The 22,974-nt window shown below is 43.8% G+C and overlaps 2 protein-coding genes and 2 non-coding genes across 4 annotated transcripts; all 4 read left to right on the top strand.

Moving 5' to 3' along the window:
• Positions 1-66: 66 nt before the first annotated feature.
• Positions 67-147, top strand: LOC127775280 (small nucleolar RNA U83). Its single transcript, XR_008017951.1, has one exon. It is a non-coding gene; the product is annotated as a small nucleolar RNA U83 (small nucleolar RNA).
• Positions 148-256: 109 nt separating this feature from the next.
• Positions 257-358, top strand: LOC127775265 (small nucleolar RNA snR60/Z15/Z230/Z193/J17). The gene has a single exon (XR_008017937.1). It is a non-coding gene; the product is annotated as a small nucleolar RNA snR60/Z15/Z230/Z193/J17 (small nucleolar RNA).
• A 7,152-nt stretch (positions 359-7,510) lies between these two features.
• On the top strand, positions 7,511-10,518 carry LOC127774760 (indole-3-pyruvate monooxygenase YUCCA2-like). The gene is made up of 4 exons (XM_052301054.1): positions 7,511-8,311; positions 9,281-9,529; positions 9,627-9,749; positions 10,095-10,518. Exons 1-4 carry the CDS (start codon positions 7,673-7,675, stop codon positions 10,299-10,301), a joined length of 1,218 nt encoding a protein of 405 aa, XP_052157014.1. The 5' UTR covers positions 7,511-7,672; the 3' UTR covers positions 10,302-10,518.
• Positions 10,519-13,076: 2,558 nt separating this feature from the next.
• On the top strand, positions 13,077-18,954 carry LOC127773106 (probable WRKY transcription factor 24). The gene is made up of 2 exons (XM_052299123.1): positions 13,077-13,680; positions 18,399-18,954. Exons 1-2 carry the CDS (start codon positions 13,235-13,237, stop codon positions 18,574-18,576), a joined length of 624 nt encoding a protein of 207 aa, XP_052155083.1. The 5' UTR covers positions 13,077-13,234; the 3' UTR covers positions 18,577-18,954.
• Positions 18,955-22,974: the final 4,020 nt, after the last annotated feature.

The following is a 22,974-nucleotide window of genomic DNA, read 5'->3' as shown; positions in this document are numbered from 1 at the left end:
AGATTTATTGATGCATGTCATTGTGTTGTATATTTCGTCATCTTTATCCTTTTCGTTTACTTTTGAGGCCTATGATGATCAATGTGGAAACCTTTCTCTCTGAAATCTTGTGAGGACATACCCTACTACTGCCTTCCTTCTGAGGTCTCTTATCATTGTTTGGATCTGACTAAAAATCTTATTTTGATTTTTGATATGGTTTTGAAAACTATGATTTTTTAAGAGGTTTGATGCCGATGTGGATGTAAATTGGTTACAAGGTCGAGTGATGAGCAAAAATGCATAGTTCAGATGATCAAACCCTAGTGGTTATGATTACTTTGAATAAATAGTCTTTCGCTCCTAACTGACGGCCTTTACGCACCCATCTCAAAAACGGTTACTAAAGATTTATTTATTTTGCCATATTTGATATAATTTATGTTCTCTGATTTTGTGTTAAACTTGGCCTTTGTGAACTGAGCGTGAACTGATCTTGCTGAAGTGCTGCATCTGTGGATACAACAACCTACCATGAACCTACTATGATGTGATGGAGATGCGATGGAAAGTTGGGAGATTTGGGGGAAGTTGGGTGTGAACTAAACATGGCCTTTGCGGAAGTGCTGCATCTGTGGATTGGGGCCCTGTTTAGTTCACATCAATCTTCCTCCAAATTCCCAACTTTTCATCACATCACAATCACATAAACTCTAATTTTTTTTAAACTACCAACTGTCACTTTTTCTCAATTTCAGGATCTAAATGCAGACTGGATTGTGGATTGAAAATTGCGGCTGAAGAACGTTAACATTGAATGCAGACTGCTACATTTGCACTGTTTTGTATGAGTCTGTTAATTCTACAATATTTAGCTGTTTAATAATTAAACAATGGTCCTGTCATCTTTTGTAACCTGTTAAGATTGATATTGAATAAATCATATTTGCGTATTTTAACCGAGTCTTTTTAATGTTTATTTTAGCAGTGGATGCTGCTGTGAAAAGCCCATGTCAGTACTACTCTATTTTGATGATCAGGCCCATCAATTTAAACCCATTAGCTTCCTTATGTAGCCGGCCCAAAGTATTTATAGAACTATTCTATTCTTTCGGCTTACGCACGGCCCGCTTCGTGGACTCTGCTGTTTCGGCCGCAACATCTGCCGCTCCTTCTCCCCCTCCCTATTCGAAACCCTAAAATCTCCTGCTGATCCTTCCTCTGAGGCTGCGGGAGGCTGAAAATTTTGGGTTCCCCCGTCCTGGAAGAATTGCTCGTACTTTTGTTGATGTGCCTGCAAGATTTTGTCCTTTTGTCGAGGTGTGAATCTGAGCTACGTTTGTGGTTCCTCCTCTTTCCCGTTCGTTTGTGGGCAATTTGGAGATGTTAATGCGATGGCGTGTTGGGCGAATTTGGGAGGCTCTTTCCCGTTCGTTTGCGCCAATCCGCTTCTACTTTGGCTCCGCCTAGTAAGCCTGAAATTTAATTGCATTTTACTAGTTTACTACGGAGATAGTCTTTCGCTTTAATTGTACTTCCCCCGTTTCGTTTCACAATACAAGTTATTTTAGCATTTTTCATATTCATATTGATGTTAATGAATCTAAATAGATATATATATCTAGAAATATTAGAATGATTTGCATTGTGAAACGGGGGAAGTAGATTTTTTTTTTCATTGAGATGATTTCCCAGTAAATTTACTCTTGTGGTAGTGGGATATCTAAGATAAACCTGATAGAACAAATATCCGTTTTTGTGCCGAAAGACACTTCGGTGGTGGATGTTTCCCCTCACGACCACTATGCTCTTAAAAATTTACACTCGTAATCTGATTAATTTCTGATTCCTGCTTTTCATCCGTACTTTATTTCGAAGAAAAGGGAAATGTGATATAGACTTATGTTTGCTGTAGACCTGTAGTACTACAGGACAGTGAAATGTGATAGTATAATGCCACTTTCTTTTTGCCATGTGATACTAATTTACTTTGTGTGTTATTCCAAGTCTTGAGATATCCTTCTTGACAAAGGTCATTAGAATATTCTTTTGCAAGTTGCCAGGTGGCCTTTTTGTGGTGACTGGATTTTGGTGATGATTTGCAGCCTCAGGCCTTTTTGATCCTAACAGTTTTGGATCCTATTTGTCTTCGTATGATTGTTCTCATGCTTGGCGAGAAGAGTGATGAAAATGTTGCCATCGTTTTCAAAGTAGCAAATATGAAGGGTATGATTCCTGTCCTAGCTATGAACCTAGTGTATAAATTAGCAAATGGACCAATTATCACTGTTTGGTTTCTTTTATGACTTTTGGAATTTTTATGTTAGCTTGCTTGCTGTACATAGTTCACAGACAACTGTACATACAAAAGTAAACGTGCACACCAGCCACCAGATATTACTTGATATCATTGGGGTAGCTCAAGTTCTGTTAGGATATGAATATGGAAGAATGGAACTCCTTGTGACAGGTTATATATCTGTCCTGCACTATGCTGTTGTTTAGGGAAAAAATTAGCAACATTTACTAATCCAATGTTAGTATTGATTCTTAAAGCATCTTCAGGTTTTGCTAGAATTAGCTAAAAAAAAAATATAACGAACCTAGCTTGTACACCACATTTCTTTGTAAGAGACTGTCAAATTGAGAAGATGCTTGTCTTATACTCCCTCCGTTTTAAAATGTTTGACACTGTTGACTTTTTAGCACATGTTTGACCGTTCGTTTTATTAGAAAAGTTTGTGAAATATGTAAAACTATATATGTACATGAAAGTATATTTAATAATGAATCAAATGATATGAAAAGAATAAATAATTACTTAAATTTTTTGAATAAGACGAATGGTCAAGCATATACTGAAAAGTCAACGGTGTCAATTCTGGAAACAATTCATCCCTGAAGAGCGGTAGTTTATAATAATGTTACGTAAAGAGCAGTAGAGTAATGTAGAGTGCGACTTAGCAGAACTTTGATCCAAAAACCTCTTGATTCTTGCTGTCCAAACCATGGCCTCTCATTGGAGTGATAAACCTTCACAAGAGCACAAACCATGTCCTGTAGTACTAATTGCTGGCGCGCATGTTTTGATATGGGATCCATGCCATGTGAGAGGACTGTTCACTCTTAACAAACTGACACAAAATACACTGGAGCTGTTTCATCAATAACCTAAAGACATTAGCATTTTGAGAGTGGCTATGGCTGCAAAAGTCCAAGTGGACACCCAAGAGATCATGGTGCACAGACTGAATTACTGAAGAGGGACTGGGAGAAAGTTATGACTGCATAGCAGACAAGCTGCATCTAGTGAACCTCACTGTTTACTACATCACTAGAGGACAGGTTGCTTAGGATATATTCTCCAAACTAAAACTGTAAGGAAATTTAGTAACAGACAATATAGTCTGGATGTATTAATAAGTGGAGAATCCAGTAGGTAAACAGACTCTTGCTACTGTCCTGGCCCTGTTTCTGAAAACAATGTTGTCTCTATAGCTCTGTTCAACCTTTTTTTTTTTTTTCAAACGGTCAGGCTTTTGCCTACGTTTTATATTAAGAAGAAGGTGTCCCATTTAAAAAAAAACGAGACCAAACCTTACAATGCACAATTAATTAGGAAAAACTGAGCGAAAACCACACTATTCTAACTAACCTAAGCTACCAAAAGCGTGAAAAAAGAACAATGGTGGAGCCCAAAACAACCATCGATAAAGAGCTTGTTGTAAGCGACACAAAGACTTCGACTTTCGCGAGGCAAGTGCTATCGTTGCCGAGCTTGTCGTCTAGTGACACAGCAGCTCCGACTCCATGGCTATCACATCATCGTTGCCAAAAGCATCCAAAAACGAGCAAGTCACCGATTGTCCACTTTGAACATCAGCCCAAGCTGCCAGAGCACCACTTGAACACAGCTAGCACCAACACCCCTTGAAGACTACAACATGTTATCGTTGCCAAACTTCATTGCACCACAACAAAACAGCTCCGACTTCACCTAGAAGAAAACGAAGAAAGTTGGATGCTCACCACATCCAAGAATGGAACCCAGGAGGCGAAGGCCTCGCCAGGGGTCCACGAACGACCATTGTTGCATGGGAAGGTTTTGGTAGTGAGAGAAGCCGCCATAACAACGCCTCCAAGGAGGGAAACGACGCCTAATGGCGCCGCCTTTGTCAAGCCAATCAAAGGCCAGCCAAGGTTTTCGCCAGCGTCATCCAAAACCACACAACCCACCCGCACTTCGTACATTGCCGGACCACCACATCGTCCCTCTAGCCGCCAAGCCTAGCCCGCCGCCATGCCGCTGCCATCCTCTGCTGCACGGGTTGACCAAGCGTGACCCGTCGCCACAAGCGCCCGCAACGCCGCCGACCCGACCAGATCCGGCCAAGGCGGCCATGGATCTGGCTGTCAAAGCTCGGCCAGCCGCTGCCATCATCACCACGAGCGCCCACACTCCACTGCGCCGCCACCAAGATTCTCTCCCGCAACCGTCGGTGAGCGCAGCAGGCGGCCGCCACTGTCTCCGCGCCAACGAGGGCATGCACCCCCCCTCCGTTGCACGCGCCCAGCCCCCTCCTCTGTCACCGGCCTCCCGCAGCCATCCCCGCACTGGCAAGGGCGCGTCGGCCCCCACCTCGCCTTGACAGCTCGGTGTCGTCCTTCTGGCCGGTAGGGCAACGGATCTGGCCAAGGGGCGCCAGATCCAGCCACCCCCATCACAGGGCCGCCACCACCTCACGCCTCCTGGCCCCTCCAAGATCGACGACGCTGCCGGTGGTGGGAGCACTATATCCGGCCGGATCCGAGCTCGGCGGCCCTGGAGCTGGACGTCGTCGCCAGCGCCATGCCACCGGCCTCTGGCCCAGATCCAGCGGCGCCTTCCCCGTCTCCACCTCTTCCGTGCACCCACCTCGATGCCGGCGTTGATGTGGCCGGCTCCATCTTTTGGTCCTCCGCGCCGGAACCGGGGGTGACCGCCGCCGCGAGCCCCGCTGGCTTTGCCGGCCACTCGCTCAGGCGGCGGCGAGGCAGAGATGAGAGTTGGAGGGGGGCGGCGGCGGCGGCTAGATTTCCGCCGCCCGAGTCGCCCACGCAGGAGGCGACGCGGGGGCCGTTTCCTTGTCAATCACCGTCAAGCTAGAAAAACAATCGGGACACAGCTCTGTTCAACCTTAAAAACCAGTTTTCCCTCCAACGTATCAGTTGTTTTTGGCCTGCAACACAATTTACTTCTATCCACGGTCCATTGCTGGACAGTGGTAAAATACAAAAATACTTGTGAGATCCGAGGTGCAAAATTAGTAGACTGGAGATTATAAGAAGGCTGTGCTGTTTTCATCAGCTGTGAATTTTTTAATAATCGTCCTTCATATCATGTCACAAATTTAAGTTACTAGAAAAAATGCTCGTGCGTTGCAACGGGGGAAATCTACTTTAATCTTATTATTGTTATATGGTTTAGTTAAGATGAAATTCACTGTGCGAGTTTGCTTGGATATATATATTTTTAGAAAATCATGAGCTGCAGTTAGGAGTCCGATCGTCTTAAGTTAGCATGCAAGTTTTTTTAAAACAGATTTCTTATATGATTTCTTCTGTATTACCAAAAGTGAACGATCTTAAAAACCAACTCAAATACGGATATATATTTTCAAAAGCAAACGAACTTAAAAACCGACTCATACACGGATGACATACCAAAATACCGGCAAAACATCTTCAATTTTTATAATAGTAGAGATAGAGAAGAGATATAGATTAAAACCAAAACATAAAATTAAAACCGACTCAAATACGGATGACGAACCGCGGAAACATCTTCAATTTTTATAACCGACTCAAACACGGATGACAGACCGCGGAAACATCTTCAATTTTTATAATAGTAGAATAGAAATAGATAGATTCCAAAAGCAAACGAATTTAAAAACCGACTCATACATGGATGACGTACCAAAATACCGGCAAAAACATCTTCAATTTTTATAATATATTAGAGATAAGTTAGACTGGAGATTGTTCTTGCCGCTGTCTATAAATTTAATCTATATTTCATCAGAACTTTGATCAAGCCACAAAGCCATTTCTTGGCATCCTTGTTTCGAGGGGACCTTTGAACAACTAGGTACAACAGTTGCTCTACAAGGTCATTCATAAGATATGGGCCACAAATCTATAGATGATGTCTGTCAGCTATGGGTGATAATGGTGGGTTCGACGTGCAGTTCCAATAGCCTTCCAAAAGAAGCAAAATATTTTGGTTTAATATTTTTTTTTTGAATATACATATTGTCTTGTTAGGATTTGCTCCATTATTATTCATGCATGAATATTTTCTGCAGTCTTAACTACTCCAAAATGTTGATATGCAATTACTTTGCCTATCAGCTCTGAATGAGTGAATTCTTCATTACTGATGTTTCATTGTCCCTGTTTCACTTGGGGTCAAATGCTAATTTCTTCATGCTTGGTTAATGAAAATCCTTTTTCTCTTAGACAGTGTGCTTCTCTTAGACACTTGGGTCTGGAGGACTCTACTGTTATTAATGTATTAATAAATTTACTTCAGTTGTGAACTTCCCTACTGTTCTCGAAATGATAGCTTTATTACTATAGGCTAGTGTTGATGCCTCATAGAACACAAACTCTCCAACATAATTACTTTAGCAAGGTGAAAACACATTCCAGATTGTAGACTACTACGAGATAGTAGTATCATGTATTGTATCATGAGTAATACTTAATAAGCGTGCTTTACATTAGGTGGAAAAATATATTGAGATAACAAATTACGCCTGCTTTAGATGTTATATGCATGCATGTTCCTACTGACTTGCTTGGTTTACCCATTAAATGACTTCTGTTATTAAAGCAAGGAAAACCAGGAGTTATATGCCAAAACTCCAGGAGTACCCTTCTTGAGATCGACTGGCTACAAAGGAAAAGGTACATCTTCCCATGGAGTTTTGTATACAATCTTGTGTAACTTTTCCCTATTAACAGTACAAATATTATGTACAATGTCAACATATGTCCCTGAATGTCTAAATTCTTGAAGATTGTCCATCAAATACGCTTCAGACATATGTTCCCTGAACATCTCTGCATCTGCAAGTCAGTTTCTTGCACATGCACACACAATATAAATGTATCCGACCTATCTTGTTAAGGATTTATTTGTGATTACCATGAACAGTGCCTTTGAGCAAACACTTGAATGCATGAGGTAATAACACACATCCTATTTACTTTGGTATTTGCATATAAGATAGAGACATTAATTAGCCACCCCAAAAGGGGAATAACCGACTACACCACTGTACATACAGTACATGCCCTCCCAACATGGTATCTTCAACTGGACAACGTTTGTGCCAATTCTTCTTGAGAGTATTTATCTCCCCTGCTACCCTTCGAAATCAGATGTAGCTTTGCTAGTTCATTATTCCACCATGTGTGCTTGACCCAAGTACCCAACACAATCATTTATTCTTAGTTAGATCAAGAGAACACCATCATCAAGCATATCAAAGCTAAGCCATTCTCATGAATTTCTGGGGAGGAAAATGAGTGCAAGTGAACTTGTGATCCTATTTCCTTGACAGTTGACACCTTCTACAACCAAAAGCACCATTGATCCATCAAAAACCGCCACAAGAGGAGAGTTGCATGCATACCTCCTGCTGCTATGTGTTGTTCCCACCAGCTTGTTTGGGTTCAAGGGCCAATAGTTGTTGGCGCAGGGCCATCTGGACTCGCTGCTGCTGCATGCCTGAAGGAGAAGGGAATCGACAGCCTTGTTCTTGAGCGCTCGAGCTGCTTAGCTCCTCTATGGCAGCTCAAGATGTATGACCGCCTCAGCCTTCATCTACCTCGTCAGTTCTGTGAACTTCCTCTCTTTCCTTTCCCTGCCAGCTACCCTGATTACCCCACAAAGCAGCAGTTTGTGGCTTACCTGGAGAGCTATGCTGCAAAGTTTGGTATCAATCCTATGTACAATCATACAGTGGTGTGCGCAGAATTTGACGAGCGACTGATGCTATGGCGGGTGAGGACTACACAGGCCACTGGCATGATGGAAGATGATGTTGAGTATGTGTCGCAGTGGCTGGTTGTTGCAACCGGAGAGAATTCAGAGGCCGTGCTGCCAATGATCGATGGCTTGGAAGAGTTTCGAGGAAGTGTCATCCACACTAGCGCATACAAGAGCGGTTCTAAGTTCGCTGGGAAGACTGTCCTTGTTGTAGGGTGTGGCAACTCTGGCATGGAGGTGTGCCTAGACCTGTGCAACCACAATGGCTACCCTCATATTGTAGTAAGAGATGCAGTATGTGATTTTTCCTCTATGCCTGTTAGTTTTATACTTGTTTTATAGTTTATGCCATTCTGTGTAATATATAGTTGTTTATACTTTATATTCATTCTTTGCCCAATAAAACTCACATGTAGATTATAGTATGTGGGATGTTTACTTGTTGGTTTCCTTTAGTTAGTTCTTTGACCTAATGCCTGTGTTTGTTATAAAGTGCACCAGGAGCAACACTTGCCCTATACTTCCATGGTGTTTGTGCATCTTTAATATTTGAGCAATTCATGGCATTCATCCAAATTATTTTGGTCTATTGATTACTTCTCTCTTAAAATGTTTTCTGCCCAAAGTCGAACCTCCTATGTTGTTTATGTGTCAAGCTTAGTAACGATGCCCTATGTCGGGCTCCGTCAGTGGTTTCAATTGTTAGTGAGTTTGTTCTAAGTTATGGCGAGTGCTGTGTGGTTGTTTAGCCAGCCGGTGGTCCTGTATTCTTTTCTTGCAACCCACCTAGGGTTTTTACTTCCACTTGTTGAAATATAATTAGCAGTTTTACTGTCTGTTTTAATTTTTTTAAAAAAACTTGGTTGTAAAGTCTAATTTTTTATTTAGAGTTTTTTTTCAAAAAAAATGAAAGCACTAAGTGGTGCATGGCACCTTGTCACTGCAATGAGAACACATCGTTACGAAACACTAGCACAATAGATTGAGAACCTAGTTTTCTTGACAAAGGCAGTCCTTTCTGATGGCTCTAAAATTTTGAAATGGCATGGGTTTGGTTACAAATTGCTAAATCAGCTTATATTGTTAGATATAGTATACTGTGTTGGGTACGAGGAAATAAGGATGAAACCCATACTTTCACAGGCATATTACTCACTGTAAAATTAGTTCTGATTAACATTTGTTCCAATCACCAAGCCAAAAAAAACAAAAGCTTTAACCTCGTTAGCGTGCCTTAAGAAATTTTGGATCATGGGTTTGCAGGTGCACATCTTGCCCAGGGAGATGCTAGGTCAGCCGACCTTCCGGCTTGCAATGTGGCTGCTCAAATGGTTGCCGATCCATATCGTAGACCGGATTTTACTGCTTGTTGCACGAGCGATTCTTGGTGATACATCACAATTTGGGTTGAAAAGGCCTAGTCTTGGGCCACTTGAGCTGAAATCACTGTCAGGAAAGACACCCATCCTTGACATTGGCACTCTTGCAAAGATCAAGTCCGGAGATATAAAGGTTTATTTTCACTATTTTTCCAAAAATATTCATGAACATTCATAGCCTCTTACAATCATGGGTTGATTTATTTTCTGGATGATTTTTTCTTGTGAAGGTCCGACCTGCCATAAGAAGAATTGCAGGGCAGCAAGTAAAATTTGTGGATGGTCGTTCAGAGCAGTTTGACGCCATTGTACTTGCCACCGGCTACAAAAGCAACGTTCCCTGCTGGTTAAAGGTATATGGCAATACAGCTGATGTTCCTTTTGCTGTAGAAGAATTTCAGTATTTCTTTTCCTGAAAAACGTGTTCACCAATATTGAGTCGCCTAGAAAGGTTGAGCGGTCTTCAGGCTAGGCGGCTAGCACCATAAGGTGGTGGGCTTGCCAACCTAGGTTCGAGCCTCACTTTTCTTAATAAATTCCGATATGAGGGCTCCTCCTCTCGTATCCAGTGTTTTGTTTAATATTCAGTCACTCAAGACAACCTACAGCCAATTTGAAACAAGTTCATACACATGAAATTTGTGTACCTCCTGACTCTTTGGCCTCTTTTTTGGCGCCATTTGGCTCACTTTGAGCAGGACCAAGGGCTGTTTTCAGAAAAAGATGGGTTGCCAAGGAAAGCGTTTCCAAACGGGTGGAAGGGCGAGAGGGGTCTATACTCCGTGGGATTCTCCCGTCGTGGCCTGATGGGAACGGCTGCCGATGCGAGAAGGATTGCTCATGACATTCATATGCAATGGAAGTCGTCCAAAGGGAGGAGTCGTCCAGCCAAACCTTCTCCTTAGCTCTGTTGTAGATGCTCCATGGATGGCGAGTGTGTGTACCGTCCTGCCGTTTTTGGAGCTGTTTTGTTTTTGATTGGCCAACCGATTTGGCAGAAACAGCCAAGGCCGGGTGTAAACATCATGCAATTCGCGGAAGCGACGATTTTCAGGTTCCACATGTTAGAGAACTTTGCTCTGTTTGGCCTGGCCTTGGTAATGAATCTACTCTTGTTTTGGCTTGCGTGATGATGGCTTGCGACCCCTCTCCTTGGAAAAGCAGGAAAGGGAAAGGGCATCATGAACAGGAGAGGGAGACATCGCTGATGGGGAGCTGAGAGGCAAAAACTGTAACAGAGATCCAAATATCCAATGCAGTTGCTATTGTGCTTGTTTATTTTCTGATCTAATTAACAGTTCAAATCAGCTGCTACAATAGTATTACAGTTGGTCTTGCCATTTTGCTTTGATTCATGAGGTGGTGCCACTTGCAGTTACAGTAGCAACTGCACTGCACTGCACAGTAACCAAATCTCCAAAACTGACAGCACGGAGAAAGACCTAGGGTCTTACCGGCTAGCCTCACCACCTCTTAACAAACATCGATGTGAGATTTAAAAATTGACAGCATGTGGCTATTGGATATGCGGAGTTGACATTTTGGTTAAGACTGGCACCAACTATACGCTTATGTTTGATTGCTGAGATACATACGTTTCACTTGCTGGTTGTTTTACTAATCAAATTAAAATATTCGGCAATATGTTTATACATAGATTATGAGAAAAACAACTATTAGCCAGAAACTAAAACATCTGAAATCAGTTAGCATCAAACGAAATTCAATCTAATCAATACCAGGCGGAGCCACGCATATGTCGCGAATACTGACAACAACTAAACATATGCGTGTCTGCACCCTCTTAATTTCTGAAAGAGATCTGCGACTTGACACCCATTAATTGGGATGTTCCTCTGCTAATTCGATGTCATGTAGTACTAGTACCTGTCATCTACAGGCTCTTTTGTGGGAGGAATGGGTGTTCTAGGAACCCCAGAAACTGCAAGTTGTCATTTCGTTAATGAAATGGGAGAGGTACTCTCTCCGTTTCAAAAAAAAAAAAATCTAATCATAAGGATGTATATCTTTGACATGTACGTTGTCCAAATACATCTCTAAGATTATTTTTTTTTAAAACACGGGAGTACTTCAGGACATGCACAATTGTTTATGTACTGCCTCCGTTTCAGGTTTTAAGACTTTTTAGCATTGCCTATATTTACATAGATATTAATGAATCTAGACACATATATATCTAGATTCATTAACATATAGATAAATATGGGTAATGATAGAAAGTTTTATAATATGAAACGGAGGATGTACGTACATAAGCATGCAGCCATGCACACGTCGTCCAATATTTCCAGCCAAAGAGAGCAAAATTTAGCAAACGTAACGGATATTTCCGTTTGTGGTGCAGTAAAATTAAGACGCTAATCTTTGACGTTTCAACTGTTACTATCCCTTCAAGCAATCCATGAATTTTCTTCTCCTTTCTGACTTATTTTCTTTTCCAATTCCTAGTTTGTTTTAAAAACGGTGTGCTGTGGTGATGTGTGCGCGCGTTCGCCAGTGCTTCTCTTTACTCCAAAAGAGTATTGGGCCAGGCCCAAACAAAAGGCCCAGCCTGAGCGATAGTTGAAAGCCCATTAGCCGTACAAAAATATACGACAAAACACATTTTGTAAAGAAAAAAATGAAAGTATACCCTTTTTAATAGTATTCTGTGTTTATATACCTGCATAGAAAAAAATTGCTCAAATATACCTCTACCACATAACGGAGACACGGGACCGCCTCGGTGCCGCTCTTCCATGCCGCAGGACCGGCAGGCGCGCAGGACGAGCATGTGGCACCGCCTTGCTCCCACAGCCTGGGGAGCGACAGAGTGGTGGCGCGCGGGCCGAAACGGTCCCGAGGCAGTCCTGCGTCGCCGTTGCGCATCACCGAGGCGGCCCGACGTCACCGTTGCACGCCATTGACGCGTTCCTGTGTAGCCGTTGTGCGGCACCGACACTGCCCCACGTGTTCCTGCCCTCCATCACGTTGCCGCACACCCGGGTCATGGCGCCGCACTACCACGCCGCGGGACCAAAGCGGTGCCGCACGGCCATCCTGCGCAACCACCAGTCCCGCGGTATGGAAGAGCGGCACCACCTTAATTCTGTGTCCCTGTTATACGGTAGAGGTATATTTGTGTAAATATTTTTCATGCAGGTATATAAACGCAAAATATTAATGAAAATATATATTTTCTTTTTTTTTCTTGTTAAGTACTCGACAGGGTCAAACGGACGCAATTGACCACGCATGACACATATAAAACCAACACTACGTGAACAAAAACTATAATACAACGATTACGACGGTTTGATATCTCTCCCTCGTTCGGCGAACAAACCTGCCTGAACCCTACACGTTAATTACAAATTACACCACGATTTAGTTTAACCAGTGCGTGCGTGCGTGTGCATGTGGACACGTAATGCACAACGTAGTAGTTTTCGTAAACAATCTTTTAATTGCGGTCTCGTGCCGTTGACGACGCCTTAATCTGCACACGCTTACGGAGAGAGAGAGAGAGAGAGATCAGTAGATCGGCAGTAGTTGAGGTGGTTGATCGGTCTATGGCTGCTCACTCTTCTCTCAGCTTGGTGTACACAGTTTGAGACGCGGGAGAGGTGAAGGCAGCTTGCACGCTTGCCCACCCCCACCTTCCCCGCTCACACCGCCCTTCACCTTCCACTTCCAGTCGCAGCTAACCCTCGCAGCTGCACCTGCACATTTTTTCCCCTACGCCTATATATACTCACCGCGCGCCGCCGCCGTGCACCTGTCCGTCCGTCCGTCCTCTGATCGACGACGACGTTAACCTCGCCGGCCGGCGCTAACAATGGACGGACTAGAGGCGGCGGCGGGCGATCAGCAGCACGGGCGCCTGCTGATTCCTCAGCTGCCGGCCGCCTACCTCGCGTCGTCGTCGATGGCGGCGCTTAGCCCTGCGGGGGACGACTGGGCGTCGTCGCTGATCCTCCCAGATGGGGGGTCGGCGGCGGCGGGCGTGGGCGAGGATGATCTTGGCGGAGGCGTGATGGCGGCGGCGGCGGAGGAAAGCAGCTGCGGAGGGAGCAGCACCGTCACGAGCAGTGGCGTTACGGAGGCGGCGGCGGCGGCGGCGACGACCACGCGGCGTGGGAGGGGCAACGGGAAGAAGGCGGGCGGCGGCGGGAGGACGCCGAGGTTCGCGTTCCACACGAGGAGCGAGAACGACATCCTCGACGACGGCTACCGGTGGAGGAAGTACGGGCAGAAGGCCGTCAAGAACAGCGACTTCCCCAGGTATATTATATATACATTGCGTTCTTAATTTCTAGCTAGCGGCTAACGTGTACAGGGCCTACAGGCTACTCATGCATGATATATATTGCATGAATCCATTCATGGCTTGTGCATCTACACGTACGTATGGACAATATTGACGTTGAAAATGCATTAATTAATGGGGCTACTATACCTAGAAGGCTAGAACAAAGGAATTGCTATGAATTTTAGTTACCTTAACCTGGCACTGGATTTAGGAGCGCAAAAGAGGGAGGAGGGGCAACCTTCCGGTGAAGATTACGACGACGGGCCATCTTCTCTTCAATTATAGCGATGACGAGCTCCTCCTCTTCTCTGACGTCGACAACACCCAAACTGCAACAGAGAACCTGCGTTTTATACCCCTCGGCAGGGTTTACATTACCAGTTGACCACTAAATTTCGAGCCCCCCATCGATATCACGGTTTTCGATAAATTTCGATCGGTTTCGATAAATTTCGACTAAATCTATTGTTTAACCTTCGAAATTCCAATTGAAACTTAATTCCGAGCCGTATCGAAATGTTGAAATTTTGCAGAATTCAACTAGTTTTCGTCGGAACTGTGAACCCTGCCGCTCGGTACATGTACCACGCGGTACCAAAACCCATCCGGCCGTTGATTTCGCGTGGGTAGGATTGGAAAAGGGAAAGAAGCGTTGTTTGTCCTCCTCATCTATCCCGTAGCGCGATTTTCTCTCCCACAAGAGCGCCGCCCTCTTCTTTTCGGACTCGAGAGCTAGCGCCGCCGAAGAAACCTCGACCCCAAATCCGAAACCCTAGCCGCCAAAAAATCGCGCCCCAAATCATTCGTTCTGCCGTCTTGGCCGACTTGAGTGAAGCGAAGCTTTCCATCCCAGATGGGGGAAGGCTGTCACGCCGTGGTCTAAATCGCCGGAGCAGCCACCATACATCGCCGGAAGCAAACTGCCGCCGTTTCAGTCTTGCCTAGCCTCGACAGCATCTGTCGGCGTCTGCGCCGGTGTTGCCGCAACCAAGGGATTTGTTAGGGTTACCTTCAGATCGATACAGAATGATGTGAAAAGACCTCGCTACCCTTCCACCGCACCTGGTGAAGCGGTACTGTGCCAGGGATAAAAATGGTACCGCGAGGTACTGTGCAATCATATCCGTTAGATCTCACCGAACGAACGGCCCAGATTTGGTACCTCGGGGGGGGGGGTGCTGGACGATAAAAATTTCCTACAGATTATGGTTTGTAGTGGGGTCGAAATTGGAGGGGAGGTGGAGGGGTGTTTCCCTTTACAGTGATGATTGTTACTTGTGAGTGGTGAAGAAAGACAGATGGCGAGACGTTCCAGAGCCACGGAGTTGGAGAAGGGTAGTGGCCTAGTGGGTACGGTTGGCAGCGAGGGTAGGGAAGATGGTGGCGCTAGTGCACCTCGCCACTGCCTCGTTTGGGGAGTACCAGAGGAGGAGATGGGAGGGGAGGGAGCGGAGACGAGGCCCATTTGCTTGTCCTAGCTTACGGGTGTTGTTGGCACATTTCGGTGTCATCAACGTTAGGGGCGGTACTTTAACGTAGGGGAGACGATGGCGCTCAATAAGGAGGTGTGATCTTCGATGTACACCATTTGCCCGTACGTGACTCACATTAGTGAGTGAGTTGTGGAATAGTAGGAAATGGGAATATGATAAGGTTAGTGTAGCGCACAAATCTTTTGGCTCAATTTAGGCCGTCAAAAACTGGTTGAAATTTGTTCATATTTTTCAAGTGCCTAAAAATAAATAGTTCCATAAAACCAATGCAGTTTATAAAATGAAAACAAATCTATGCTCCTTTTAAAAGAGGGCAATGCTGGTGGCAGTGAATCTGCCATCACCACCACCACCTCATCTAGTTTTTTTTTATTCCACGCCTACTTCATCATGTTTTCTACCAACTACTCATGTATTTTAATGTTATAGAATAATCCATCTACATATATGATTCTATCATATTTTTCATCTGTACAATATAAGATCTACAGGGATGAAATTGTCCCAAAAACCTTTAATATTATTTTGTTTTAATCCGTAGTGTATGAGTATTTGGCTAGTAAAATAAAATAATATATTCGAGAAAATCTGTCACCTATATATATTACGGATCCAATGAAAATACAGACATGTGTCATGGACTCTAGCCTATGTATGAAAGATATGGAGAGATATAGAGAAGAATTACAGATGATCAATATTTAATGACTTCAAAAATTTACCAGCTGGATTAGCTTATTGAGATTGGGGTGGCTAGTTTTGGGATAGGGCAAGCGGATTCACAATGAAAGCCTTGATGGCGAAGGCAACAATGGCACATCCTTGGCTGTGCAAGAGAATGAGGCTAATGGATAATGTCAATATATAGTACGTTTGAGGGAGTTGATTGGTGAGTTTAGAGGATTCAATAGTGTGTGAGCCATCGAAGGGCGAGGCAAAACATGGTGAGGATGCATGGCTTGATCGCACGGGAGGCAGCGAGCAGGAGCTATAGGAGAGAGGGATAGGAGAGAGGGAAGCCCTGCCGATCGATGTAGGCAAGCTGGCAAGGTAACCATGCAATATTGGGGAAGGCCGGAAGGGTGGAGGGGGTTATGTGATGAGAGGCTTAATTAGGGCCAAAAAGAGTTACTACACAAATTCTTGAGGAACTATAATATTGCCTGTGTGTTGCAACGATATTTTAATTGATGAAATGATCATTAACCTAGCCACTATTATCATTATTTTTTTATACATCATTTCTTAAATTTTACATATATTTATGACTAATATATGGGTTATACAGCTTCACAATATCATATTTCCTTCCTAAAAAAATAGATAGGGTGGTGGGGCGGTTGACATGTGGGACTTTTGGCGCCACATGTTCTTTACTCCAAAAGGGTAAGGAGTTGGTGGTGGGGTAGTGAAAGATTCACCACTCACCACCACCAGTACTATTTTTTAAAGAAGTATAGATGTAAATTATCCTAAAGTTTCGAATATTTGCAAAGAAATGGAGATGATAAATAACATTTGAATGAACTTTTTTGGGGGGGGGGGTGTAAATATAATGCCTTTTTAATCTTCAGATATATATCCCGCTTGAAAATTCATGCATCAGTTCATCATGCTCTCCAATTCATACAAGCTCTTGTCTTCTCTACAGCATGTTAGTTAAGTAAGGGTAAAAGGTAGGATGGTGTTTAGGAGAAAGGGAAGGAGAGGGGAACTCCTAGTAGGATATAGAGGAAGCTACGCTAGGGCGGCGAGGCAATGGTGCCATGAGTGCACAACAGATCGAGAGAGCATATATTGGGAGTACTGGGCCTGTTCTGCAGCTGCAGCGCAGCCGACACCAACAATGCCGCACGCACACGGTGCAGTTGCAGCCGTCGCAGCCAGCTTGCTGAACAGGCCCACTGACATTATTGATTGGAAGGGTACATCGCTAGCCTATATTATATTGGAAAAAGTACGAATTACCCCCCCCCCCCTGAACTATCGCGGTCGACCGAATTACCCCTTGAACCCGAAAACCAGACATTGCTCACCCTAAACTTTTAATATCGGACGAATTACCCCCCCCCCCTTGATACTATTTTGTACGGTTTTGACTTAAGCTTGCACACATGGCGCCAATGTAGCAATCCAGTCAAAAAAAAACCCTTCCTAGGCCCACCTGTCATACCTCTCTCTCTCCCCGGTCGCTCTCTCTCTCTCTCTCTCTCCCCCCGGATGCCGCGCAGCCACAGCGTGAGCGCCACCGTCGTCCGGGGGAGCCTCGCCACCGTGACGACCCTCGCCACCCCCATGGGCCTCTCCCCCGCCGCCGCCATCGCCACCGTGTCTTTGCCATTTGCGCCCATGCTACCGAGGGGAAGCCGGGACGAACGAACAGTCGGCGGCAGGCGGGCGGTGGGCAGCGGCGCGAGACGAGGAGGGGGAAGGAGGAAGGAGGATCCCACCACCGTCTTGCTCCATGTCCCGCCACCGTCACCGTCGCCGTCGCCGTTGCCTTTCGCAGCTGCCTCTGCCCCCTCCGGCCGTCGTCCTCGGCTCCTTGCCCATCGTCCTGCCCCCCTCCCCTCCGGCCACCGTCCTCGGCTCTTCGCCTGCCGCCGCCTCCTCTGTTCACACAGAGAGAGAGAGAGAGAGGGGGGAGGCAGAGAAGGAGAGGAAAAAAAGTGTTGACAGGTGAGCCCCACCGTTTTTTATTTGTTTTTGCTGACTGTATCGCCACATGTGTGCCACGTAGGCTGAAAACCGCTTCGAATCTAGTTAGGGTGGTAATTTATTCGATTTTAAGAGTTTGGGGTGTCAAATGTCTGGTATTGTAGTTTAGAAGGTAAATCGTACTACTGCAATAGTTCGGAGGGGCGAGGGTAATTCGTATTTTTTCCTATTATAATAGTATCATATTTGGCCTATCATTGTAACTTATTAACATATACTAACATACTTCCTCTATAGTTCATGTTAAATAAAAAAACAGAGTATAAAGATCTTAAATTAAAGGGATAGGGGTGCACCATTAGTCAACAATAGGTAGGCATATACGTGTTCCATGGCACTTCGTGCATCCATTGCAAATCGTTCAAAAATAATCAGCTAGCTACACTCATGTACGTACAAGTGTACAACATGATTAATTAACTCTGTTCACTCATATACGTGGATGTCATTATGCCAAGTACTGACGAGACATATCACAGGAGCTACTACCGGTGCACGCACCACACTTGCAACGTGAAGAAGCAGGTGCAGCGCCTTGCCAAGGACAGGGGCATCGTGGTGACCACGTACGAGGGCGTCCACAACCACCCGTGCGAGAAGCTCATGGAAGCGCTCAGTCCCATTCTCAGGCAGCTCCAGCTCCTCTCGCAGCTGTAATAAATTAATTAATTAATCAACCGTGTAATCCACTTCTAATCAAGCTCTAATCGTGCACAAAACTGCATATATAACTTGACAAGCTAAGTCGATCTATACAGCCAAATTAATTATACGTACTCGGATGGGAAAGAGAAGGAAAAAAGGGTTGTCCTACCTCCCATCATATAGTGCTTACACTGCTACTACTGCTTACTCATACATACATGTACACACGGTCAAGTGATAGTGTTAATATATAGATCACTTAGATATTTACACGTTCATGTCTCCTGATGTTCACAAAGCTTACAGAAAATGTACTTTATATGTGCTTCAGCTAGCACCTTGTAATTTGTTCGAGCAAATATATACGTATACGAATCTTTCATGTTTTTATTTGATGAGGACATCACTTCGTCGGATACGCTCATAACTTCACACACTCCAATGATAATTCCAAGTCCAAGTCCAGTTCGGCCTCCGGAGACAGCACTGACTTCAAACGGACCTAGCGCCTTCATGCCAACTCCGATTTGGGTGATCTTGGACTTCGTGGAAAGCTTATCTCGCTACCTTTCAAACGCATCTGGTCTCATGTCCAAATTCATCTCGAGTCAACGGGAATCGCCAAAACAAGACAGTGCTGTTGCTGAAACCGAACTTGGGCCTTGGGCCTTGTAATAGACTAGGCCCATCTCGGAAGTGTCACCCTCCACCTCCACGAATTAGCACTGAACCCTAGCTTTATTTTCCTCTATAAATAGCTTTGTACATCCTCAAAAACATTTGGGTTTTGTTTAGTTGAATTTTGCCAAGTGCCATTCACCTTGTCTCTAGTCCTCGCTCGATTAGTCGGCGACTATAGATTCAGAGCCCCCAATAGTTGGTGTGTTGATTTGCCGGGTCGATTAGATCTACCACTTCAATCGCAAATATTCCTTTGTGCTTAATTCTCTATTCGCAATATTTAGATTGCATCTTATCTTGTTCTTGCAGTGTTCTCTCGTTTGCATTGCAGGGATCATCAACCGCGCGTCACGGTTGGTACGACATCGTTTGTGGTGTAGCGATTGCACGGCGTCCTGGACTTGTTCTGGTTGGTAGCCACGTCGCAAACGTCGCACTCGATCAAAGCGAGAGTTATCCCCCTCACCAGAAGATCGGGCCACGAGAGAGAGCGTCATCAGTTGGTATCAAAGCTTTAGTTGCCTGGTGAGGATTTTAGTTTTGTAATTTTTTTCCCATCGTCTACCATACAGCCGCAATATTATTTTCCCATCACCAAACATTAGTTTTGAGCCACGCAATTTCATTCAGTTTTTGCTTTATTGAGTTTTGATCCACTGTCGAGTCAAGTGCTGGTTTAAGCCCTAGATTAGTCTCGGATTTAGTTTGCAAGTGTGGGTTGCATGTTGCTCTAGCGTTGTTTCAGAAAGTCGCGCAGTTCCGCCGCCATAGAGAAAGTTGCGCAGTAGATTGATTAGTAACAGATTGGTTTGAGAGCTGAGGTTTTGTTTCATTGAGATTTTTTTTGGTTGCATGTGTCAGATAATTAGGGAAAATCTGCTTCCTTTTGTTTCTTCTTTGATTTTCTCGTGCAACCAAGTGACGCCGAAAGAAAAAAAAATAGAACATAATCTGCTGTCCTACTTGATTGCGCATGCATGCATGCATGAGTACTTGTGTAATTTCCATCGTCTCTTCCTGATTCCATGTGCATGCAAATCTCGGCCTCCTAGTTTGTTGGGTGTACACATGCATAGAATTTCCTTGTGCAGATTAATTCCTCGGTGCACACGCATGTTATCCAATTCGATTGATAGCTGCCATTTGTGAAATAGAAAAGTAAAAAAAAAAGAAAAAAAAGAAAAATAGAGAAAAGGCAGAAGGTGCAAAAAAAAGAAAAAAAAAAGAAGCAAAAGAGCCGCACCAAAAAAAAATCAGAAAAAAAAAGAGAAAAAAAATCAGAAAAAAAAAGAAAGGGTGGAATTTTTTTAAAATTGTGGATTTCTTGGAGAGAGTTGGTTGACATAGCGAGTTGTTTTGGTCCGAGTGTGATCATTTGCTTGCTTGAGCTAGGATTGAGTCTAGGCTAGGCCAGCAATTTTGACCAATACTTTGGATTATTATTCAATTTTGCATATCTGTTTGATTTTTGCTATTCCTTATGATATAGTTAAGCCTACCAAGATCCACATACTACTAACCTTTACAGGTCCGGCTTTGCAATCGCTCCACTCATCAAGCGTGTCATTGTGCCACGAACCAGCCACGATGATTGACCTGATTTGCATTCTTTGAGAACATTATAAGAATTTGGTATATGCTTGAGTGTTGAGTGCCTTCAAAAGCTCCACATATATATAGATTGTTAGGAACTGACACTTTCTTGTGAGTTTCTTTTGCTTGCTAACGATGTCAGGTACAAGTTCCGACGAACCAACACTGGAGAATCTAGCACATAAACTGAAGGGCATGGAAAATTGGTATGAAGAGCTGATGCGTAATAGTAAATCATACAAGGAAAGCACAGATAAACATTTAAAAACTTTAAGTGAAAGCCTGGTGAAAGTAGTGGATCAAATTGAGCAAATGAATCGATCACATAAACAATTAACTGAAAACATTCAGAATATAAATATTGGACATGAAAATATTGTGCGACGCATTGGTTTACTTGAGGCTGTAGGTGAAGAAGGTGCAGGTGCCACTGCTCATCGACACCAAAGATATGACGATGAAGACGAAGAGCAATCTGTTGCTGATGATGAGGAGGAAGACGAGAGTGTTGGAAATAGAAGACGACGTCGAATTAGGGACAAAGATGATCCTTTATCTAAGGTAAAATTTACTATGCCTTCTTTTGATGGTAAGTTTGAACCTTCTGTTTATCTAGACTGGGAGCTAGCTGTTGAGCAAAAATTCTCTTGCTATGATTTTCCTGATAATAAGAAAGTTAAAGCTGCCAGTAGTGAATTTACCTCCTTTGCATCTCTATGGTGGAATGATATATGTGGTAGAGGACTTAGACCTAGAACCTGGGATGATATGAAACGTACAATGAGGTCTAGATTTGTTCCTTCTTACTATGCTCGTGACATGTTAAATAAACTGCAACTTTTAAGACAAGGTTCCAATTCTGTAGAAACATACTATCAAGAGATGATGATTGCTTTGTCACGATGTAATTTGCAAGAAACTGAGGATGCTAGAATTTCTAGGTTCTATGGAGGTCTTAATAGAGAGATTCGGGATATTCTTGAATATAAAGAATACAATACCATGAATAGATTATTCCATTTTGCTTGCAAAGCTGAAAGAGAAGTGCAGGGACGCAACAAGCATAGGAGTTCTCCTGCAGGTGCTACTTCCACACGACAGTCAACACCACGTCAATCTACTACTGTTGTTCGTCCAGCTACCTCCACGCCATCCCATGCTCAAGAAACAAGCAAAAACGCTTCAGTTCAGACTCCAGCCAAGAGTGCAACTTCAGTAGATTCCACTGGACGTACACGTGATATTACATGTCATAGGTGCCATGGCATTGGACACATTGCCCGCGACTGTCCAAATCGGCGAGCTCTATTTGTGAATGCTGATGGTGAGTATACTTCTGCTAGTGATTGTGATGATGAATATGCTTTAGCTGCCACTGACCACGCAGGAGGACAAGATAATGATGACATCGAGGAAGTCCATTTGCATCCAGAGTCGCTAGGTCAGTATCCTAGCCTAATTGTCAAGCTAGCACTTAGTGCTAAAGAGAAGTGTGAAGAGCAAAACCAACGTCACAATTTGTTCCAAAGCAAAGTTCTTGTGAAAGGCCATACCGTCAAAATGATTATTGATAGCGGGAGTTGCAACAATTTAGCAAGTGAAGAGATGGTCAAGAAGCTTGACTTGACTACCCATCCACATCCACATCCGTATCATATTCAGTGGTTTAATACATGTGGTAAGATGAAGGTAACCCGCTTGGTTAAAATACCTTTTTCTATAGGCTCCTACCATGATCAAATTGAATATGATGTTGTGCATATGCAAGCTTGTTCTGTTATTTTGGGGCGACCATGGCAATATGATAGAGAAGTTGTTTTTGATGGTAGGACTAATACATATAAATTTATGTTCGATGGTAAAAGAGTTGTTTTGCATTCTATGACTCCAGCCGCTGCTTTGAAAGATGATCTTGCAAGACTTCAATGTGAAAAGAAAGTGAAAAGTGAAAATCAAATTATTGCTAAACATCTTGCTTCAACTAGTAAAATAGAACCAAGTACCACAAAGAATGAAATTAAGTTGAAGGGTGCTTTGTTGGCTTCTAAATATAATATTTGTGCACTAGATGAGCCAGATTCTTGTTGCTATGCTCTATTTTGCAAAGATCCTATACTCACATTGGCTACTGCTCCT

The sequence above is a fragment of the Oryza glaberrima genome, chromosome 5 (assembly GCF_000147395.1).
Source record: "Oryza glaberrima chromosome 5, OglaRS2, whole genome shotgun sequence".
Lineage (NCBI taxonomy): Eukaryota > Viridiplantae > Streptophyta > Magnoliopsida > Poales > Poaceae > Oryza > Oryza glaberrima.
The sequence above is the reverse complement of the archived record's forward strand: the minus strand, read 5'-3'. Positions and strand labels throughout refer to the sequence as shown.

Bases quoted from the DNA above. Each gene is read 5' to 3' on its own strand.
- LOC127773106 (XM_052299123.1), top strand. From the start codon at position 13,235: ATGGACGGACTAGAGGCGGCGGCGGGCGATCAGCAGCACGGGCGCCTG. The intron at 13,681-18,398 runs GTATATTATATA...GACATATCACAG, and splicing joins AAGAACAGCGACTTCCCCAG to GAGCTACTACCGGTGCACGC.
- LOC127774760 (XM_052301054.1), top strand. From the start codon at position 7,673: ATGTGTTGTTCCCACCAGCTTGTTTGGGTTCAAGGGCCAATAGTTGTT. The intron at 8,312-9,280 runs GTATGTGATTTT...ATGGGTTTGCAG, and splicing joins ATATTGTAGTAAGAGATGCA to GTGCACATCTTGCCCAGGGA. The intron at 9,750-10,094 runs GTATATGGCAAT...CACTTTGAGCAG, and splicing joins ACGTTCCCTGCTGGTTAAAG to GACCAAGGGCTGTTTTCAGA.